General features: G+C 44.3%; 1 protein-coding gene across 8 annotated transcripts in view; it reads left to right on the plus strand.

Annotated features, from left to right (window-relative positions):
- faf (ubiquitin carboxyl-terminal hydrolase-like faf) overlaps positions 1-19,599 on the plus strand; it is a 607,534-nt gene that overhangs the window by 264,839 nt on the left and 323,096 nt on the right. For all 8 annotated transcript variants that reach the window (XM_072286629.1, XM_072286626.1, XM_072286628.1 and 5 more), the window contains 2 exons: positions 6,332-6,443; positions 18,592-18,729. In XM_072286629.1, the coding sequence (XP_072142730.1) occupies positions 6,332-6,443; positions 18,592-18,729 (250 nt within the window). The remainder of the gene's footprint in view (positions 1-6,331; positions 6,444-18,591; positions 18,730-19,599) is intronic.

Consider the following 19,599-nt stretch of genomic DNA (forward strand, 5'->3'; position numbering starts at 1 on the left):
CGTGCAATCAGTTCGCAGGACACGAAATGTAGTAATAAGCTACGCCTGCGCAAAGATGCTAAAATCAGCCGAGTTTATTTGGAAGACCCTCCTATCAGTTGATTTACAGGCTTTAACCCTTTCGCTGTCGGACCTTTCTGGCTGTGACGCCCCCCCCAGTGTCGGCTTGGTTTCAGGGAACGAGCATAACAGGGAATGAACATAGCAATTTATTTTTGATTATGATTGGCATACAAACAACATAGTCAATGCAATATGCACATTTCTGTGTTCTGCAGCTGTTGTTAGTAAACATCATCATCATCATCAGCCTGACTATAACATCCATTCAACATCCGAATCTGACGATGCAGAACTCACCTCTTCCTCACATGAGACTGTCCGAGTCCGAATCCGAGCTCGGCTCGTATTCTGAATCGGAATTGAGCCACCGCTCCAATGAGCAGACGAAGGTCCGCGTGCTCAGCCATCCGAAAGTAACTGCGCGCAGGGAGGATGCGCTTTCAGTCACCCGCACAACGGAGAGAAATGGGACGTTGCGTGATCAAGAAGACAGAGGGAGATGGAAAAAGGCTGAAACAAAACTCGAAGGGCTTTACGTTTACTGCTGCAAGTCGGAAGCCAGGGTGCGGCGAGAGAGCGAAAGCAGCAATCGAGTCACTCGTTTAGAAGAGGCAACGGTGTGGCGCGTGCCTCTGAACTTGACGCGCCGTAGCAGACACACCAACAGAAGAAAAATCAAAACCTTCAAACCAGCGGAGATGGCAGAACAACCCTTGAACCCATAACCACTCGCGCGCGACGCATGATACAGCGAATGCGGAGCCACCGCGCCACTCAGCAAAGAGAGAGGGGCGGGTGGCAGTCGCACCGTACTCTTCAATACATGTATTACACAGGTCGAGGCGAAAATACGAGCTTGTAGAAAGAGTCAACAGATGGCGTGGCCAGTCCAGGAGCCCCAGCTTTGCGCTGAGGCGCGAAATTTTGAACGCACGATAGAGAACGTACCGGTACGTCAGTGACACTGTGGGGGGGGAAGCGCGAAGACGTACCGGTACGTCCGTGACAGCGAAAGGGTTAATCTGGCAATTTTCAGTCCATAGTAATTGCCAACTGTTCTCTTTTTTCAGTGCAAGGGCCTTGCTGAATAAACGTTTGTTGTCGATTGTGAGGTGTTCGTTAATGTAAATGGGATTATCAGTGCTACCAAAAAAGCCAATCTGGGAGCATCGCAGACGAGTTTTGCGACCCTTGCGAAGAAATTCATTCTTCTTGATACGTGAACAAAAATGAACAATGATGTTCCTGTCCGACACCTTGCTGGCCACACGATGAACTACGTCAATGTCTCCAGAAGAAATTAGACACTCAATTGCATCGGCAACCTTCTTCAAGATCGCAGAGCATTCCTCTCTTTGTGATGATGGAATGCCTTTAATTTCGATGTTATTCATTCTGCTGTACTGTTCCAAGTTTGCGATTCTCTTGGTTAATGCTTGATTCTGACAAGTTAACGCTTTGTTAGTAGTTACCAGTTCACTGAATGTCGCTTTCAATGTGTCACACTGTTCGCTCGTAAAGCGCACGCTTCCAGCTAGAGAAGCAAGGTTGCCAATTCCCTGGTCTTCAAGCCTCTTCCCAATCTTGGCAGCCAGATTGTCGACAAGTGCATCAAGCTTATCGTTAAGCAGTGATTCCAGATGCTCAGTTCTTTTAGCGAGGTGGGCATCGCAGAAAACAGACCAAAAACAAGAGACACACTTGTGAGCAGCAGCCGCAACAACAGCATATAAAACCCCATAATTTCTTTTAATTTAACTACATAGTTTTGCAAAAGCAAATAACTCCCGGCAGCAAATAGATATGATTTTTCAGAGGCGGTTAAGTCATTTGAACTCGCCCTGAAGCCGGAAAAATGCTGTTTAGCTTTTGAGGAACTCTTCCTAGGCCACGCTATCAGTAACTCTGGAGTCAGTCCCGGCCCACAGAAGGTAGCTGCCATTGCTAATTTCCCGTGGCCCATCGACAAGAAGGCAGTGTGCAGATTCCTTGGCGTGTGTGCCTACTACAGCTGCTTTATAGAAGACTTTTAAAAAATTGCGGAACCTTTAACTCGTTTCATGAAAGCTGACATCGACTTTAAATGGGAAATGATGGCTTAAGTGATGGCTGCAGTCACCACTGGTGCTTTCACACTGCGACGAAGACGCCGAGACGAAAATACACATAGATGCAAGTAGCCTAGACCTCGGTGCCGTGCTAGTTGAAAGGAAGCACCGAGTTGACAGCGTAATAGCTTACACTAGCCGGTCACGGTCGAAAGCGGAAACGAATTATTCTATGACGGAAGAAAAGTGCCTTGCAATCATTTGGGCTACAGCGAAATTTCGACCTTACATATAAAGCAGGCACTTCAAAGGTCTAAGCGGCCACCACCCCTTGTGTTGGCTGGCAAACCTAAAGGATGCTTCAGGTTGCCCAGTGTAATGGAGTCTCAGAATCCTGGAATTCGTCATCATAGTGGTCTATAAGTCCGGGAGGAAGCATTCTGACACCGACTTCCTGCCGCGCACCCCTATTGGCCCATCACTGCAAGGTGAACTGGACATCGACGCTTTCCTAGAAACAATAACTGCAGACGACTTCTCTGAACAGCAATGAGTAGAACCGCAGTTACGAAGCCTTGTGGAGTACTTAGAAAGCAAGACCGATGTTGTCCCTAAAGTATTTCGGCGTGGACTGTCTTCGTTTTGCTTGTACAACAATGCCCTTGTAAAAAAAGAATGGCTCCCCAGTCGGCGCAAACTACCATATTGTTGTGTCAACAGCACTCTGGCTAGTAGTCCTGCATGTCGTGCACGACGATCAGAGAGCTAGGCACCTTTGGTTTTCCTATACACCCGCAAGAGAGAGAGAGAGAGAGGCAAAGGAAAGACAGGGAGGTTAACCAGAGATTATCACCGGTTGGCTACCCTGTACTGGTGGAGGGGCAAGGGGATGCAATAGGTGAGAGAAAGAAGGATTGAAAAAAATAGAAAAGAAGAAACTACACACACACATACACACGAACTGTTTCTGCGCAAAAAACAAGATAAGTTCTATTGGCTGCACCTGACCGCCAATGCCACCCGCTACATCAAGACATGCCATGACTGCCAGCAATGCGAGACAACCTCGTCAAGGCGAGCGGGATTATTACAGCCGATCGAGCATCATTGCCGACCGTTTCAGCAAATCGGAATGGATTTTTTGGGACCCTTTCTGACATCAACATCTGGAAACAAGCAGATTATCGTAGCCACCGACTACCCTACCCGCTACGCCGAAATGAAAGCTCTGCTCAAAGGTAGTGCAGCAGAAGTGGTGAAATTCTTCTTCGAGAACATCCTCATGTGACATGGTGCACCAGAAGTGCTCATTACTGACAGAGCTTTTATTGCAGAGCTCACCCAAGCCATTTTGCTATACAGCCAGATAAGCCACAGGGGGCCAGCTGCCTACCACCTGCCAATGAGTGGCCTTACGGAGCGGAGCATCTGAACAACACCCTCGTAGACATGGTGGCAGTGTACATCGATGTCGAGCGCAAGGCATGGGATGCCATCCTGCCGTACGTAACCTTTGCTTATAACATGGCAGCGCAGTAGACAACACAGGTCACGCCGTTCAAGTTGTTTTACGGCAGGAACCCAGCGACGACTCTCGATGCCATGTTGCTGCATGTCACCGACAAACAGAATCTCGACATCGCCCCTTATCTACAGCATGCCGAACAAGCCTGACAGCTCGCCCGCCTGCAGATCAAGAACTAGCAGAGGACCGACAGCTGACACTACAATCTTCAACGACACTATGTCGTGTACCAGCCTGGCGACTGCATTTGGGTTTGGACCTTTTGCACTGCTAGTTCAGACCCTACAAGATCATCCGACGTATTGCTGCACTGGACTATTACGTCGTGCCAGACAGCATTTCGCAATCACAGCGGCGCTCATGGTCTGGAATAGTCCATGTTGCCCGCCTTAGCCCTCCTACCAACGTTAACTAACTCTGGAACTTTTTTCTTTGTTTGTTTGTTATTTCTTTTCACTGCATATGGTTTCGTTTCTTGCCTTCATGTTTGTAGCATTGGGACGACCCTTTTTAAGAGGTAAGCATTGGCACATGTACTTATTTATCCTTTTCTCAGGGACTGCATTTCACTTACTAACGGCTTAAAGTTATCACTCAGCCCACGAGATGCCTGCATGATTGGAACCGGCCGGAACATTATCGATGGTGTTGTGCATTGTCTGTTGTCACTGAAGCTTGTGTAATCTGATTCTATGCGTGACGCGAATTATGTAGTACTTTCTGGAAGACCCATGGGCACCAGCAATTACTCTAAGAACTTAGATGACTCATGTATAAAAGCTGTCGCGCTTGACTGGCAGATCAGATTTTCGACGATCGCCAACTGTGTTCAATGCTGTCATTGTGCTTTGAGTGTAACTTGCTTTTTTGGGCACAGGTTCGCCCAATAAGAAAGATAGTTGAGCTATTGACAGTTTAGCTGCTGTGTTTTCCACCGTCACTACTACGTGACAATATAGCACAACCACCAATATAATGCGAGGTATACTACATCATACTGCTGGAAGAAGGTAGAGCACCTTTGGTTGCATCAAAAGAATGTTTTCTTTATAACTCCTGGTAAACATGCCTAATGCATCCATACTCATTTAGAATAGTGCCTTTTAGCACACTGCGATATGTGCAGGCACCGTGGTAATGCTCATCGCCTGTGAGATCTCTTATACAAGTCCTAGGTTTTGCTGGGTGCATATTGCTGTAGCATATTGGCTATCGCTCTATGCTAAAATCTAACAGGTATGTGATACGCTGCATGGAGGTACGTTATGGGCATGCATGCAGCATGGAGCTGGCATATTTGCATAATGAAGCCACGTGCATGGGCATTGCCGTATAGGATCCGAACATTATCCCTACACTTCCGGAAAGAGCATTCTTATTACTGCTGGATTCTTTTGCGCAGTCTTTGCGTTCTAAGCACACCCTCGCTCTCCGCAAACCTGTGCCCCTTGCTACTGGCTTTTTCCACAAAGCTTCGTCAATTGGTGGATTGGTGGCTGAGCGCAATTTACATGTGAAATTTCGCCATCAACAATAAATCAGACTCATATTCTTAGATAGAAGCAAATGCTATGAACCGTGTTTGCATCCGCACAGTCAGGAATATATTCGATTTGTTTTGAATATTTGAAAGTGTTTCAATACCTACTTTTTGAATCGAATATGAATATTAAAAATAATATTTTATGGTATTCCCAATTTTTTAATATTCGCACACTCCTAGTTTCAAGGAATGTCGATTCAACATAAATGGGTCAGTTATGCACCTTCTAATTCACTTTTCTGTGCATTTTCTAGGAAGTCCCAGTGCAGGAAAACCATAGCATCCCCATGAACATGATGGACCTAAATTTGGGCAGTTTTCTCAAATTAGATTTAATGGTGATTGCTGTTGTGAGCTGAAACTTCTTTTGACTTTATTGCAAAAATGTGAAAATTTTAATGCATTGGGGAAATCTGAAACTAAAGCTGTCATCAGTAGGATTGTTAGTCTTATAGAGAACTGAGTACATAGGAGTGCCTCCACACTAGCCATCCTAAGTTGCGAAATTATAAGAACTGTGAAGGTTTCAAAGAAACCTGAGATGTTCGCGTGTGAATTTAAAATGTATGGCATATACTACTTGTGTTTGACATATCTTACACTATATATGGCTGTGTTGAGATAACCTTGATTGCCGCTCTAGAACAAATAGAACACCGTACTGCCATCTTTTTTGGGGTGGTACAGAAGCAGAGAAAGCTGCACTGCAATGAAGGCTGCGCTAGGATGGGAATCTCTTTCAGCCCGCTGCAATAAACTGAGATTAGAATTTTTATATTCCATTGCCTATAACAAAATGGAATTAATGGAGAAATTTACATATGGAAACCTCATTACATATCAAAGTGCACTGATCATAGTTGCAAGATCCTGTAATTGCCCAGACAAATATATGCCAACTCTTTTTTTGTTTGAACCATTAAACAGTGGAATAGGCTGACGGAAAAGCATTTGCGTTGTGTGAACAAAGGTGTATTTTATTCCATGTTGTAACCCCCCTGCTGTGACATCTTTGAGTGCTGTGGGTAATTGATTAATAAAAAAAAACCAGCAAGAACTCACTGCTTTAATTTTGAAGTGACCTTAAGAAACTCGAAAGATATAATTTTTGTAACAACATGCAGGAGTGAAATATACCCAACCTCCTCGCAGGGTGAAGGTGAACAATGCAAGTATGAAGCTGGACCTGTTCCTCAACACTGAGTTATTGGACCCAGCCGACGACAAGAAACTCATTGGACAACTGCCCATCAAGGACAAAGCGGTCAGTGCTGCTGCAGCTGCCCCACTGGTGGCGGCAGTTTGGCTGATTAGACTGGAACCCATTGTACTTGGTTTCCAGTCCATTCTTAACGATTTTTCTCTTCTCCTACTCATAGCATGGCCCCTCAGGTTCCATGGAGTATTACCCATATAGTAGCTGCATTGCTCGCTGTAGCGGACTCCAGTGTTATGCACTGCGGAAATTGCAAGATGTGCGTTAGGCATTTGACTGAAAATTGGAGCAGGATCAACCGCTTTTTTACCTGCCTCCAAAAGGCTGCGTTGGAGAGGGGTGCCATCTGTTGGGCTTTCTTACCGCCCAAGACAAACAGGCATGTTGTTTCTGGGAAAGTGCAGTAATAAAAAGAAAAACTCCAGACCCTTGTCGCTTAACTGGAACATCTTGCAATAGCAAGTTTAGGTCTTTCTTGCATATACGTGCTCTTACTCATCAGTTGTCACATATGGTGCACGTTGTTGACCAACTTACAATAGCAAATGCAAATGCTATGTGAAACATTTTTTACATTTTCAGTTTATAGGAAGCGTCGAAATTGCAACTCTAGCGACGATTCCCTTAAGGTAACAAAAAAGCAATATCAGAGGCTGTGCTTTCTGTGTACTGCTAGCACCAGAAGTGATTGCAGGAGCAGGAAACACATCGTGGTCACCATTATTTGGATATCGCTCATACCATGACCAAACATCATTCACCAAAAAATATTGCTAAAATGCTTGCAATATTTTCAAAATTGTAGCAGTGACAGTGCACAAGTTCAGATGTAAGGTTATGACTTGAAGCAAGTTGATGCAAAATGTTCTGGCAGTTCCACAATAAGCAGTTGTGGATAAGCATTTGGGGAAAGTTTAATAAAAATTGGCAATGTTTGTTTTTTAAATGGCAGCAAAGATGCCAAATTTCGCAACTTCAAAATTTTAGCCTCTTTAGATGTTAATTTACAAACAACTAATGTGCCTATGCTTGTTAGCTTTTCCATTAGTAACCATTATTATTTGTAAAAACAATTAACAAGGTTTCCAGTTCTGTATTTGAGTGTAAGTAGTCATTACACCATTTAAATCGTGAACAAGCTTTCTCCTGAAACCAACAATGCCACATTTTTGATATTCCTCACTGAGCCGCAAATAACTCAGCTTGCATGTGTAGTCAGGACTAGTGATACTCAGTTGCTCTAATTACCCCTTTGAGTGTCTTTGATGTATTGGTGCATTTCCACATTTCTGTCCCGCCATGTGACTGACATTCCCGTACATCCTCTACTCTACAGTCGCCGACCGTTTATTCGGACCTCACGGGGACTGCGGAAATGTCCGAATAAACAGCTGTCCAAAAAAGCGGATTAAGAAAAAAAAAAAGTCCTTTCTTTCCACGCACTTATTCGGGCTCGGCAGTAGGCTTGAAGAAATCGTGAGTGCGCCGTTGCACGCTGTTTCGTTTACGCGCAGTCAGATAAGCCTGAATCTCGGAGAGGGTCGTACGGTCACTATAGGCGGCTGAAAGCACAGTCACTGCTTGTGCACGCTCCGCATGCGACGACAGCGTAGCACATGGTGCGTCATCTTCCGACTCGGAGTCATCGTCCGGCGGTGCAGCAGAAACCTGACGAATGATCTCACTGTCGTCGAGTTCTGCGCATGTCAGTACAGCAGTGTCAGCACCTTCGAAACTGTCAAATGAGACGGTGTCCGGAATCGCAATGCAACCACTGCGCAGGTTTCGGCAGAACACTTTCCGCATCAGTAGGGAGCACATCGGAAGGCGACAAATCTTAGGCCTCCCGGCACCCGCTTGCCGGCATTCCCCAGCGCAGTCTGCGCGGGCACTGCCGGCGCCATTAGACACTTGACGCGATGTTTCCGTACGCCGCGTTGGATCACTGAAACCTCGACACAGCACACAAAGCAAACACCACCATGCCGACACCAGTTGCACAAATGAAAAACGTGGCCTGCTCGCAGCGTCGCGCGCGAAAGAAACAAATCAGCTGCTGGATTGTCTTGACATGGCTTACTAAGCTGAAACCGGAACTGCTGTATGACCACTCTATCGAACCAGGCAGAAACGATGATGATGAGCGGCGATTTCCAGTATCGCCACTTCGTGGGACAGCAAGGAGGCTCCGTTCAGCATGGCGTTCAGCAAGTCGAACTATGCGCCGGTCAGAGTCGGTGCATGATGCCCTCGATCGAGTTGGCTCAAGGAGTGTCCGAAAAATCAGGCGAGAGGTCGCAAGGTGTCCGAACTTTCGGCAGTTGTTATACGTTATAGTCTATGGGGAGAATGGCGGTGCCACGAAGCTGACCGAATAACTGGGCATGTCCGAATTTTTGGAGTCCAGAAAATCGGTCGGCGACTGTATTCACATGGATGTGCACAGTAACACAATGTTGCCAGTCTGCGAAGTGGCTCCGTCATCTGTCGTACAGTTAAACCTCGACTTGATGAAGTTGGTGACAATCGGCAATTTGCTTCGTTATATCGAAATTTCGTTGTACAGTAGCCGACCGATTTTTTGGACTCCAAAAATTTGAACTTGATGGATATTCCAAACTTCATAAATGCACAATCAGGGCTCCCATAGAGCTAATGTATTTTCACAACTGATTTTTCGGACAACATAAAGCCAGAATTTCAATTTTCTGGACAAAATTTGCCGCGACAGACCAGCGGTATGAGTCATGGAGGATGCCATATCGAATCTGGAGCCGCCTGACTAGCTTTGGATCGGATGTGAATTGGCTCGGATCAGTATAGTAATTTGATTAGCAAGTATACGAGGCATGCAAATCCATGCGGCAATGGTGGCGCCTGTGGTAAGGCCGTGCTTTTGCTTGTAGCCTGTGGTGGAAGCGATTTTGAAAGCCGGAAGCCAGGGATGCACGGCCAATTTTGGACACCACCTATGAAAGCCAGGTGATGCTCAAGATAACCGCCATTATCATCAGTTTTGCCTCGGTGTCATGGGTGGTGTCGCGCACGTTTTTATCCAGCAGTGGTCCGCCAGCTTTTATCCAGTACGATGCAATTGAAATCATCGCCTGCCATCACTAGCTGCCGTACAACATATCATCGCTATTTCAGTGTGTTGCGGCCATTCATTCAGTGCAACGCTGATGTGTTTTTGACGCCATGGCCCCTGCTCTTCACCCGTCTCCACCGAATGTGTTGCAGAAGCGTGAAAAATATTCGACCATGACACTGGACAAAAAGGCCACCATCATTATGCTTATCGAGCAAGGACAGACCCAAGTCGACGTCGTGAATGATTATTTTAATCTCTCCAAACAAACCTGGTCTGATTACGTGAAAAAACAAAGAAAAGATCTTGTCTGCAGTCGACCAGAACCAACTCGCCCAAAACATAATGCTTCTGAACTACATAATGATGAATAGCCAGGCAAGGGAACAAGACTTCAGGATCGCCAGTCAGCCTCTAGAGTCTGTGAAGGAGTATGTTTACCTAGGTCAATTAATCACAGGGAACCCTGATCATGAGAAGGAAATTCATAGACGAATAAAAATGGGTTGGATCGCATACGGCAGACATTGTCAGCTCCTGACTGGAAGCTTACCATTATCATTGAAAAGGAAGGTTTACAATCAGTGCATTTTACTAGTGCTGACATATGGGGCAGAGACTTAGAGACTGACAAAGAAGCTTGAGAACAGGTTAAGGACTATTGGAATTGGTTGGTGCAGGACAAGGGTAATTGGAGATAGCAGGGAGAAGCGTTTGTCCTGCAGTGGACATAAAATAGGCTGACAATGATGATGATGATGATGATCAAACGAATACAGTATTCATTTAGCCAGATAGGACTATGAGGATCATACCAAGAGTGCATTTGCCATTATCCATGTCATTTTTAGCTTCTGCACAACCGAAAATAAACTGTTGTGTTTGTTTTGTAATATCCAAGATAACAATCCAACTCTGGACGTGCGTCACTTCTGAAAAAACCTGACACTGAAAGGGTTACTCTTGCTCGGTACATTTTAATTCCCGAGATACAACCTTTCAAACTTTCAAAAATTGCTGAGCTCATCTCAGCTTCTCAATTTCACAAAACCGAGGTGGATGCCTTTCATCAGGCATATTTTCTTATGTCACATAAAAATTTGTTTCAAAACAAAGAACGGTCATCAGAATGCCCAGTTCATTTTTATCTGAACATATCCATCTACATTTTTTTTATATATGATATTCAAAACAAAGTACAGTAGAGCCTCGTTGGTACGATCCCTTTTCATGTGTTTTTCCAGCATCGACGTTCGTGATCGAGAATGCACAACATGACCCAATGCAGTTATGCTTCTTCTTTACTGGTCAGTACATTCCCAGAAGGTACAATCTTTTGGAACCAACATTCAGTACATTGCCAAACTGCAGTCGTGTGAGGCCTTTTCAAGCCACTGGATCCAATCGTGTAGATTCCATGAGAACAAGGATCGAGAGGGCATGGCTGTGTCATGTGACTCACTCGGCTGCCACGCATGCTCATTCCCTTCAGTGTATATTGGTGGCTCCAGCTGTAGCTACTTATTTGTTTGTTTGTTTGTTTGTTTATTTATTTATTTATTTATTTATTTATTTATTTATTTATTTATTTATTTATCACTTTACCCACAGCCCCGCGAATGGCATTACAGGGGTGGGGGGGGGGTATAGTACAATGAGGGGGGGAATACACAGGTGAATTGTCATGTCCATAAAACATTGTGATAACACACATGAAAACAAACTTTGCTAGAATAAACCATAGGAATAGAAAGCAATAACATTAATATAAAAATTATACATATGTCACAGGGCTTAGTAATTACGTAGCAATTACAGGGCCTAGAATACATTATTTGTATTGGATAGAATTCACTTTCGCAATAATTACATTGTCCACATAAATGCACTACTGGAGCAACAAGAAAAAGTTACCATTTCCTGTGGTGGTGGCAATCTCTCATGGTAGTTGGTTTCAATCTGAAATTGTCCGGGGAAAAAATGACATTAAGTCTTACAGTTTTACACCTTATCTGTTTAATTTTGTTGACATGATCTCGTCATAAAGAAATATAATCAGGAGGAAGTAAGTACGTTTCACACCGTATACCTGTTTGAGAATGCAAAATGTTATGTAGAAATTTCAGTATTAGCATTTTCCTACTTTTAGCTTATGAAATACAGCCGAGGTTCTCCTCAGCACGCGTAACACTGAAGTGTCTATATCGAACTATCGAACTCCTATATATCGACATATCAAACTTTTAAATTTTGCACTCTTTCTGTTCACTGAATGTCATTGTTAAGCCAGGGATCCCACACGGTATAGGCGTATTCAAGTGTGGACCTAATATATGATGTGCACAGTAGCTGTTTAATTTCCGAAGGAAACTGTTTGGTATTTCGACGCAGGAAGCCTAATTTCCGGCAGGCTTTGGCTGTACTTTTTTCAATGTGACAGTGCCATGATAGGTGAGGGTTAAAGATGACGCCAAGGTATCTGCACTCATGCACGGGAATCAGCTCAGTAATGTTTAGGAAGTATTTGCAGTCATGAGCGCATCGCTTTTTTTTTTTGTAAACGACATGTGCACTGTTTTTTGCAAATTGATATGCATGCCCCCAAGTGCTGCACTATTCATCTACGCTGTTCAATTCATGTTGCAAAATGGCACAATCCTGTTGATTAGTTTATAACGCAATAAATCGCACAATCATCTGTGAATAGGCGCACATGGGAAGATAGGTTAGAATCTTATCAGTCATATAAATTAAAAATAGCAATGTACCCAAAATAGACCCCTGCGGTACTCCTGATGTGACATCAACCTCACGAGATCTTTTGTTGTAAGAACGTCTAGTACTCAAGTATTCTTTGATCCAGGAAATTACTAAGTCATTAACGTTATACTACCATGAAAGTTTTTCAAGCAGTAAGTGATGAGTTACAACATCAAAAGCTTTCTTTAAATCCAAGAACCCACGTCTAATGCACTTGCTAAATCATGTATTAATTCAGTGAGTTGGGTGATTTATGAATAGCCACGTCTAAAACCATGTTGATTAGGGCTTAGCAATGCGTAGGTGTCGAGATGGTTCATAATACTAGTAAATAGGATGTGTTCAAAAATGTTACAAATTCAACTTGTTAAGGAAATAGGTCGATAATTCGATACAGTACTACGTGCTCCTGGTTTGTGTACAGGTACAACATTGGCTATATTCCAGTCATCAGGCAGGGTGCTCAGCTCTAAAGATTGAGTAAAAGTAACTTGTAGATATTGAGACACAGAAGGAACACATAAAGCAAGAAAAACAGGAGGCAAATCATCTGGCCCAGCCACCTTAGATTTATCAAGGCGCTGGAGTAGCAATTCAATTCCCCTTGATTTAATGACATCATCCATACGTTCAGTACAATTTGTGCCATAGTTCAGAAATATTTCACTGTCATGAGAGCGTCTCCGAAATACCGACCTAAAGAAGAAATTAAAGCAATTTTCTTTAGCCATGCTATTGTGAACAAATGTGCCATCATGGTCAAACGAGGGTACTGAAATCTCATCCTCGGGGTTCGTTTTGATAAAATTCCAAAATTATTTGGGCCGCTCCTTCATACGCAAATTTAGAGTCATAATATGAGTATTTTGATTGTTTCGTATTATTTTTTATTCGTTTGTTTCTTTTTTTAGTTTTTCCGTAAAAGATGTCGGATTTTTTTTATAAGCTTCATGAGCATGCTTTTTTCTCCGAGCAATTCTGCGTACTTCCTTCGTGAAATGGCTTGCTTTTACTAAGAAGGATACTATTACTACTTATACTATTATTGAAGGATATGTTGGCTTCTTTCAGCTGCCATGCCTGAACCGCAGTTTCATCTTCAAAACTACATGAGCCGAGGAAATTTGTGGCTTGGATATCGCAAGCTATATAGCATTGAATTGGTCTAGTGGATTCGCAATGCATATACTGTGCACCTTGTCTGTCCATAAATTTTGCGTAAGAAGAATACTATCTGCAAATTCAACATGCGAAGTTCTGCATGATACTCGGCTAAACATTTAATTTTCCTTTATACTTTGCTCTGAGGGACATGGCATTTTACATTGAAGAAAAATCTTGGTAATTGGTGTTGACATTATAAATCCGTGTTAAAAGTACACTGCTCAGCGAAGCTTTCATCATGATTCTTATTACTCTGGTGAGTTCTAGTCAAATATGGCCACTTCATAATGCGTAAAAAGAAGAGCTAGGTGCATCTTGTATGAGAAAGTTTGAAACTATACTTCTACCATTCTCTGAAAGAGGCACCCAGAAAACACATTGCTCATGGGTGTTATGATGGCGCGTCATGTATAGTATGCATATGCTTCATGAATGCCATAACAGCAATCACCTGAAATAAAAGTTTGATAATTAAGATCGCGAGCCACTAAATTGGCGCTATGTATATCCTATCGTGGCTTTCATGGTCGCCCTCAGTAGCCTTTATTGGCAATATAGAATACCCTTCATGCAACGGCAGCAACCGACTGTCGTTATGGCAAGGCACATATTGTTCTTGAAACCAATCAGTTGTTCACTGCAACTTCGAATTGAAACCATGATGCAGTTTTTCACAGCGCCAATTGTAGTGCCTAAATACACTTGAGGCACTATAGCGCAATATAGGCTGCCTTGATAATGAAAATTCAAACACCTTCTGTTTCACCACGTCTCGAGGCCGTGTTGCTTAATTACACAAACTGAGAACTCTTCGCTTCGTCAGCACATAAAAGAGAACCTCGCATACCCACTTCATAAAGAAAGACACCACAAGCCTCACATGAATTCTTTTGATGTTTGATCTCCAGCGGGGAATAATGATTTCTTCAACACTACTAATGAATGAGGCTTCGGCTTCTTTCTGGCTGCAGGGCCAGTGCAAAAGGCATATTTCACTCAAACATTTGAGCGAAGAAGCCTGTGTCAGTTTGCCAAACAGCTTCGTTGCGTCTCTTCCTCAATAAAAAATCGCCAGTAAATTGCTCAAGTGAGTGTAACGTGTAGCACGGATAAGGGAATAAATATTGGCACATTCCTTTCTGTATTCTGCAAACACCTGTAAGCCTCCATTAACTTTACTTCAAATTACTGTTGCTTAAAATTAACCTGTCAAGAACGGCCTAATTTTGAGAAGCAGTTAAAGAAGCAAGTTGTGCAGGTAGAATCTAAACTGAAGAGCTGCTCTTGCAGTTGATTCAACAAGAACGATGTCAACGTGATAAGCCCTCGTGTTACTGCCGAGTGCTACTGTGCAGAAATTCAAAAATTTGTTTTTATACCATGAACTACTCTTCGTGAACAAACACAATTTAGCGGGTGAAAATGAAGTTAAATGTTGCAGAAGTCACATGTTGCCAGTGTTTCTGTTGCTTGTTACATCATGGTAGGTATGATATCCCAGCTGGGTTCTTATCTGCTACGTTTTTACGTTTATGCTTTTATTATTCATGTTAGCTACTACTTTCAAGTGTGGATCCGTGCATGAAAAATCTGCAGTAGGCTGGTCGGTGCTCCTTCAGCTGGCACTGTAGTGTTACCGTTGAGAAATATATTCTGGCATAGGAAATAAACTCTTTGAATAAATTTACACGAATGAAGACGTCATAAAAATATATTTGAGAGGACCGTCATAAATATAGAAGCATAGGGAACGAGAGCAAACAAGGGGAAACACTGCAGAAGGCGCCCGCACGCCATCCGAACTGCAGCAGGCAACAGGCCCTCATGTCCATGCCCTCACGTCATGCGAGTGGCACTGGCAGTGGCCCTCTAGGTCATTCTCGGGGCTATTCTCGGGGCTTGTCTCACGTGAAAACAATGGCGTGCACGGTTTCTTGTTCCGGTACCTGCAAATCTCCACCTAGGTCGTCGTATGCCGCATTCACAGCTATCACCGCCAAACCCACTGCGATAAGCATCTTTACCTATGTGTCTTACAGTGCATGGTGTGTAGTGCCATTGGTAGCGTACTGCACACTTTTAGTAGGCGATAATCCAAATGTGCCACCGTTCCCTGCTACAGGCGGCATGATGTGGGCTTCACATTTAGCTTCGGTGGCATCCGGCGTTGCCCACCACCTCGATTTCGTTTCCGTTTCCCATCACCCTCTTAAAACACCATGAAATAGGAAAACAACAAAATTCATCTCGGGCTGTCGGAGACCACCAGCTTGACGCACGTCGGCACCTCATGTTGCAACGATCCACACAATGCTGCGCATTAGGTAGATGTCAGTAGTAGTTGAGTCTGTCGATTTTCTTTTTTTTTTTATTTCGAATCATACGTTTTCCTGGTTAGCAAATTTTTTCTCGAAGAATATTCCAAAACGTATGAATGAGGTTCTACTATACAGTGCAGTCCACTTATAACGATATCGATAAAGACGAAAAATATGATCGTTATAACCGATGATCGCTATATCTGGACTGCAGTTATCAAAAAAAAAAAAAATTTTTTTAAAACGCGTTTGCGCTCTTTACCTTTGCAGCTCTGAACTCGAATTCGCTACTTGCTGTAAAGAATAGATGATGTATACAGTAGGCCGTGAAAAACAAACTTTATTTCTAGCGCCAATGACCGTGTCAAGGATTAGGCGCGCCGAAATAGTCCGAAATCTGCACTTGCTTTTGCGGCAGCTTCAGCTTCACAACCGCGGTGTGCATGGATTCCAGCTGCTGCGCGAACACTGGCGGCAATCCTTTAGCATGCATAAAATCAATTAAGGAGTCGATCGACGACAGTGCACTTTGCGTGGACATCGTGGTCGAGGTCAAAGAGCCACTGTCGATCTCGTTGTCACTGTCGCTGATGCCGTCGCCACCGTCGCACAACTTTGCGTCTGTCGAGACAGCACATCTTCGGCAATCGCCTCGTCGGTGACCTCATAGCAGAACGAGGCAGCACTGTCTGCAGTCAAAAACTCCTCCTTCGACACACCACTTGTGTCACCAGTAGGAACGAGCTCCCAGAGCTCGGTTATGTCAGCGACTTCCACCGGGTCGGTCTCAGCGGGTTGGGGAAGTTCGTCCTTACGCAGAAAGCCCGCCTTCTTTAAGCCATTGGTGATTAACCACTCTCTTCAACATCGGCGTACAAGGGGTCTCTAACCCCTTTTCCGCTGATCGGAATGGCCGCTGATAGCTCCTGCCTTCACAATCGCGGTGCTCCCGGTTTTCAAGATGGTTGATATCGTTAACTGGACGAGCTCATACTTCTTCACGAGGGCGCTCACCTTGAAGCCGCATCGAGAGTCCTGCAAGATATCCATCTTCGTGTCAAGCGACACAGCTTTGCGCTTTGTCAGCGCCATCTTCGAACTGGGTTGAACCGTTGGTTGCACGCTGCTTCGGTGGCGTCAGCCTGCTATCGCGAGAGAGACGCGGGACGGGCGCCACCGCGCCGCTTTGCTTGTCGCTTCTTTTTGTCTTTCTCTCTCTTTCGGAGCGACTGTGGCCGACGCGCATGAAGCAGCTAATGCCATCTTGTGGCGCGCTGCGCCAACGTTGGCTGCGCCTACTCGTGCGCAGGCGGGGCGAGACGCGCTGCGCGGTAATGGCGGCAGATACGAACTTACGGAGGTAAACATCGCCTCGTCTCGACATCGTTCGTTTCAGGGAACTAAGCAACGCAAACGTTACGATTATTTGGCACGGAAAACGCCGTCCAGACTGCAAAATTTTGATCGTTATATCCGATATGCGGTGAATAACCTATCGTTATAAATGGTTTTTTTCCCCATAGACCTAATGCATAAAATGACACTCTCATGTCGACCCATCGTTATAACCGATATATCGTTATATGTGGTATCGTTATAAGTGGACTGCACTGCTTGACCCACTTTACAACAATAGTTTTAGGCCTCTTTACAACCACGCTTCATCTGTACATTTGCCCTTTATCATTGACCAAACCATCGACTACATTAGACCATTGATTGGCGCTCTTTGGCCATTGACTCCATATATCATCATCATCAGCATTGGAAGCCACTGCTGCTTCCTCGGTTTCTCATTACACAGAATGTCGGTGGCATGCGACGCCCTTGATTTCTCACAATATCGTCCAAATGATTCCGGTTTATAGCCAACATGCCAACATAGAAACTGTTAAATAAATTTGTTATCATCGCCACATATGGAAGAGGAAATTTGAGAAATGTGACTAAGCTAAGATGCAAGTTAAAGAAGCCCCAGCTGGAGTCACTCGCTACGGTGTACATCTTAGAGTCTAGTGTTGGCAACCAAAAACCCTGAATTTATTTTAGACGTTTAGAATAATTCATTCAAGAGTACGCACATTGATACCATAAGTTCCATGGCAGCATGGTTTAAAAAGAAATAGCTGTCTCTCAATTCGTGCCTTCTAGAATTTGGAACTTCTGCATAGAATCTGTAGCGAAACACGCTATGCATCATTTTTCTTTGAGCATAAACAGTGAAATATGTGAGCGTTAACCTACTTCATTAGGTGAAGGCACTTCCCTTAATCCAGAAATGATTTGTACGCAGCACTCCTCTGAAGCCTGCTTCGTAAGAAATGAAAGCTGGAACGCTTTGTCCATTGTGACAAATAGTAATGACCATTTGTTCAAGCAGAAGTAACGAAAGTAAATTAGGTTACTAGCAGATTCAGCAAACGACAAACTGTCACTGCCACACTGAGAGAAGTACTATACGCTTTTGTTTAGAAAAGGTAGCAAAGCACATCAGCAATTAGGAATCACATTTTAAGATTTTGTAACATAAAGAGAGTGTCTTAAGGTTTATCACTAAATACAGTAGCAGGCACTCTAAAAACACGGTGGCCCGGGAATGTCTAGCCCCCGGACACACCCCCGGCGCACCAGCACCCTACAACCTCTAGTCGTGTGCGCTTTCTAGCGGCGGCCCAACATTAGTGAAACGTGCCGCGCGCTTTCGTTGGAGCACCTGTTCTTCTTACGCCATGCCTTTGATTCACGCTTCCAGCATAGTGCCACATGAAGAATGTTGTGACTAGAGATAGAAAATTTAGTTTTAACATGTTCCATGACTTTTTTGTGTGTGACAGTTGTGGGCATTAACGGACAACTTGTGGTGCAGGTGCTCTCGGCCAAGCTGAGCCAGCTGAACGCACAGCTGCCGTCCTCACCCGAATCCAGCTCGGACAGCTCGGCAGGTTCACCCCAGCACCAATACGAAGGGCCACATGCTGATGCCGAGGCCTGCCTGCCTGGGGTGGTCAGTACTGCTCCCTGGTGTTTACCTCCAGTGTCCACAGTGTAGCTCATGTTGCATACCTCACTGCCACCGATTTTGTTGGCTGCCAAATAAAGGGCAATCACTACCTGTGGGCAAACAATTAGCCCCTCAAGCACCAGAGAAAGGAAAGTTAACAGTGCATTCTAGCTGTTCAATCAAAGGAAATGTCCTGAAGCCTTCATAGTATTTAAGGAATACAGAAATTATGTAACAGAACATTATTTATAAAGCAATGGCTGTGGCACACGTCTGCTTAGCACGAGGCCACAGATTCGAAGCCGTGGCTGCTACCTTTACTGCAATGTTAACTGAATGTTAAAGGGCCCCTCACCCGGTCTGGTCATTTTGAGCCGACAAGCGCAGAGTATACAATGCATGCTGACGATTGTGCTTGCAAAGTATTACATCACTATGCGCTGCAGAAAGGTCTGAAATTTCAATCTGAACGCCGTTTTCTCTTCTACTCGCGGCCGCCACACTCAAAGCCAGAGGACAACGTACACGTGTTCTTGCGCCCTTGTACTCGTGTTCGCTGTGTGACGCCAATCATCGAGACACATGACACTTTGAGAATCATTCAAGGCAACATCTGTTATTTGTATGATCTGCTGCTTAATTGATGAATTAAAGCTTAGGGAAACAATAAAACACACAAACCGAATGTCTGCATGTTTTTTGTTTTACCTTGCATCAGAGCAAGAAAGATGTACTTCCGTTGCGTCTGCTTGCCCCCACTGTTGCAGCTGTATCTCGATAGCGATCTGGGTTGGGATACAGTGTACCAGAAGGCTTTGTAGTGGGCTCAGAGGAGGGCATGGCCTGACGAGTTGCATGTTGCTGCTGGGAGGG

Source organism: Dermacentor andersoni, chromosome 2, assembly GCF_023375885.2.
Source record: "Dermacentor andersoni chromosome 2, qqDerAnde1_hic_scaffold, whole genome shotgun sequence".
NCBI classification, from domain to species: Eukaryota; Metazoa; Arthropoda; class Arachnida; order Ixodida; family Ixodidae; genus Dermacentor; species Dermacentor andersoni.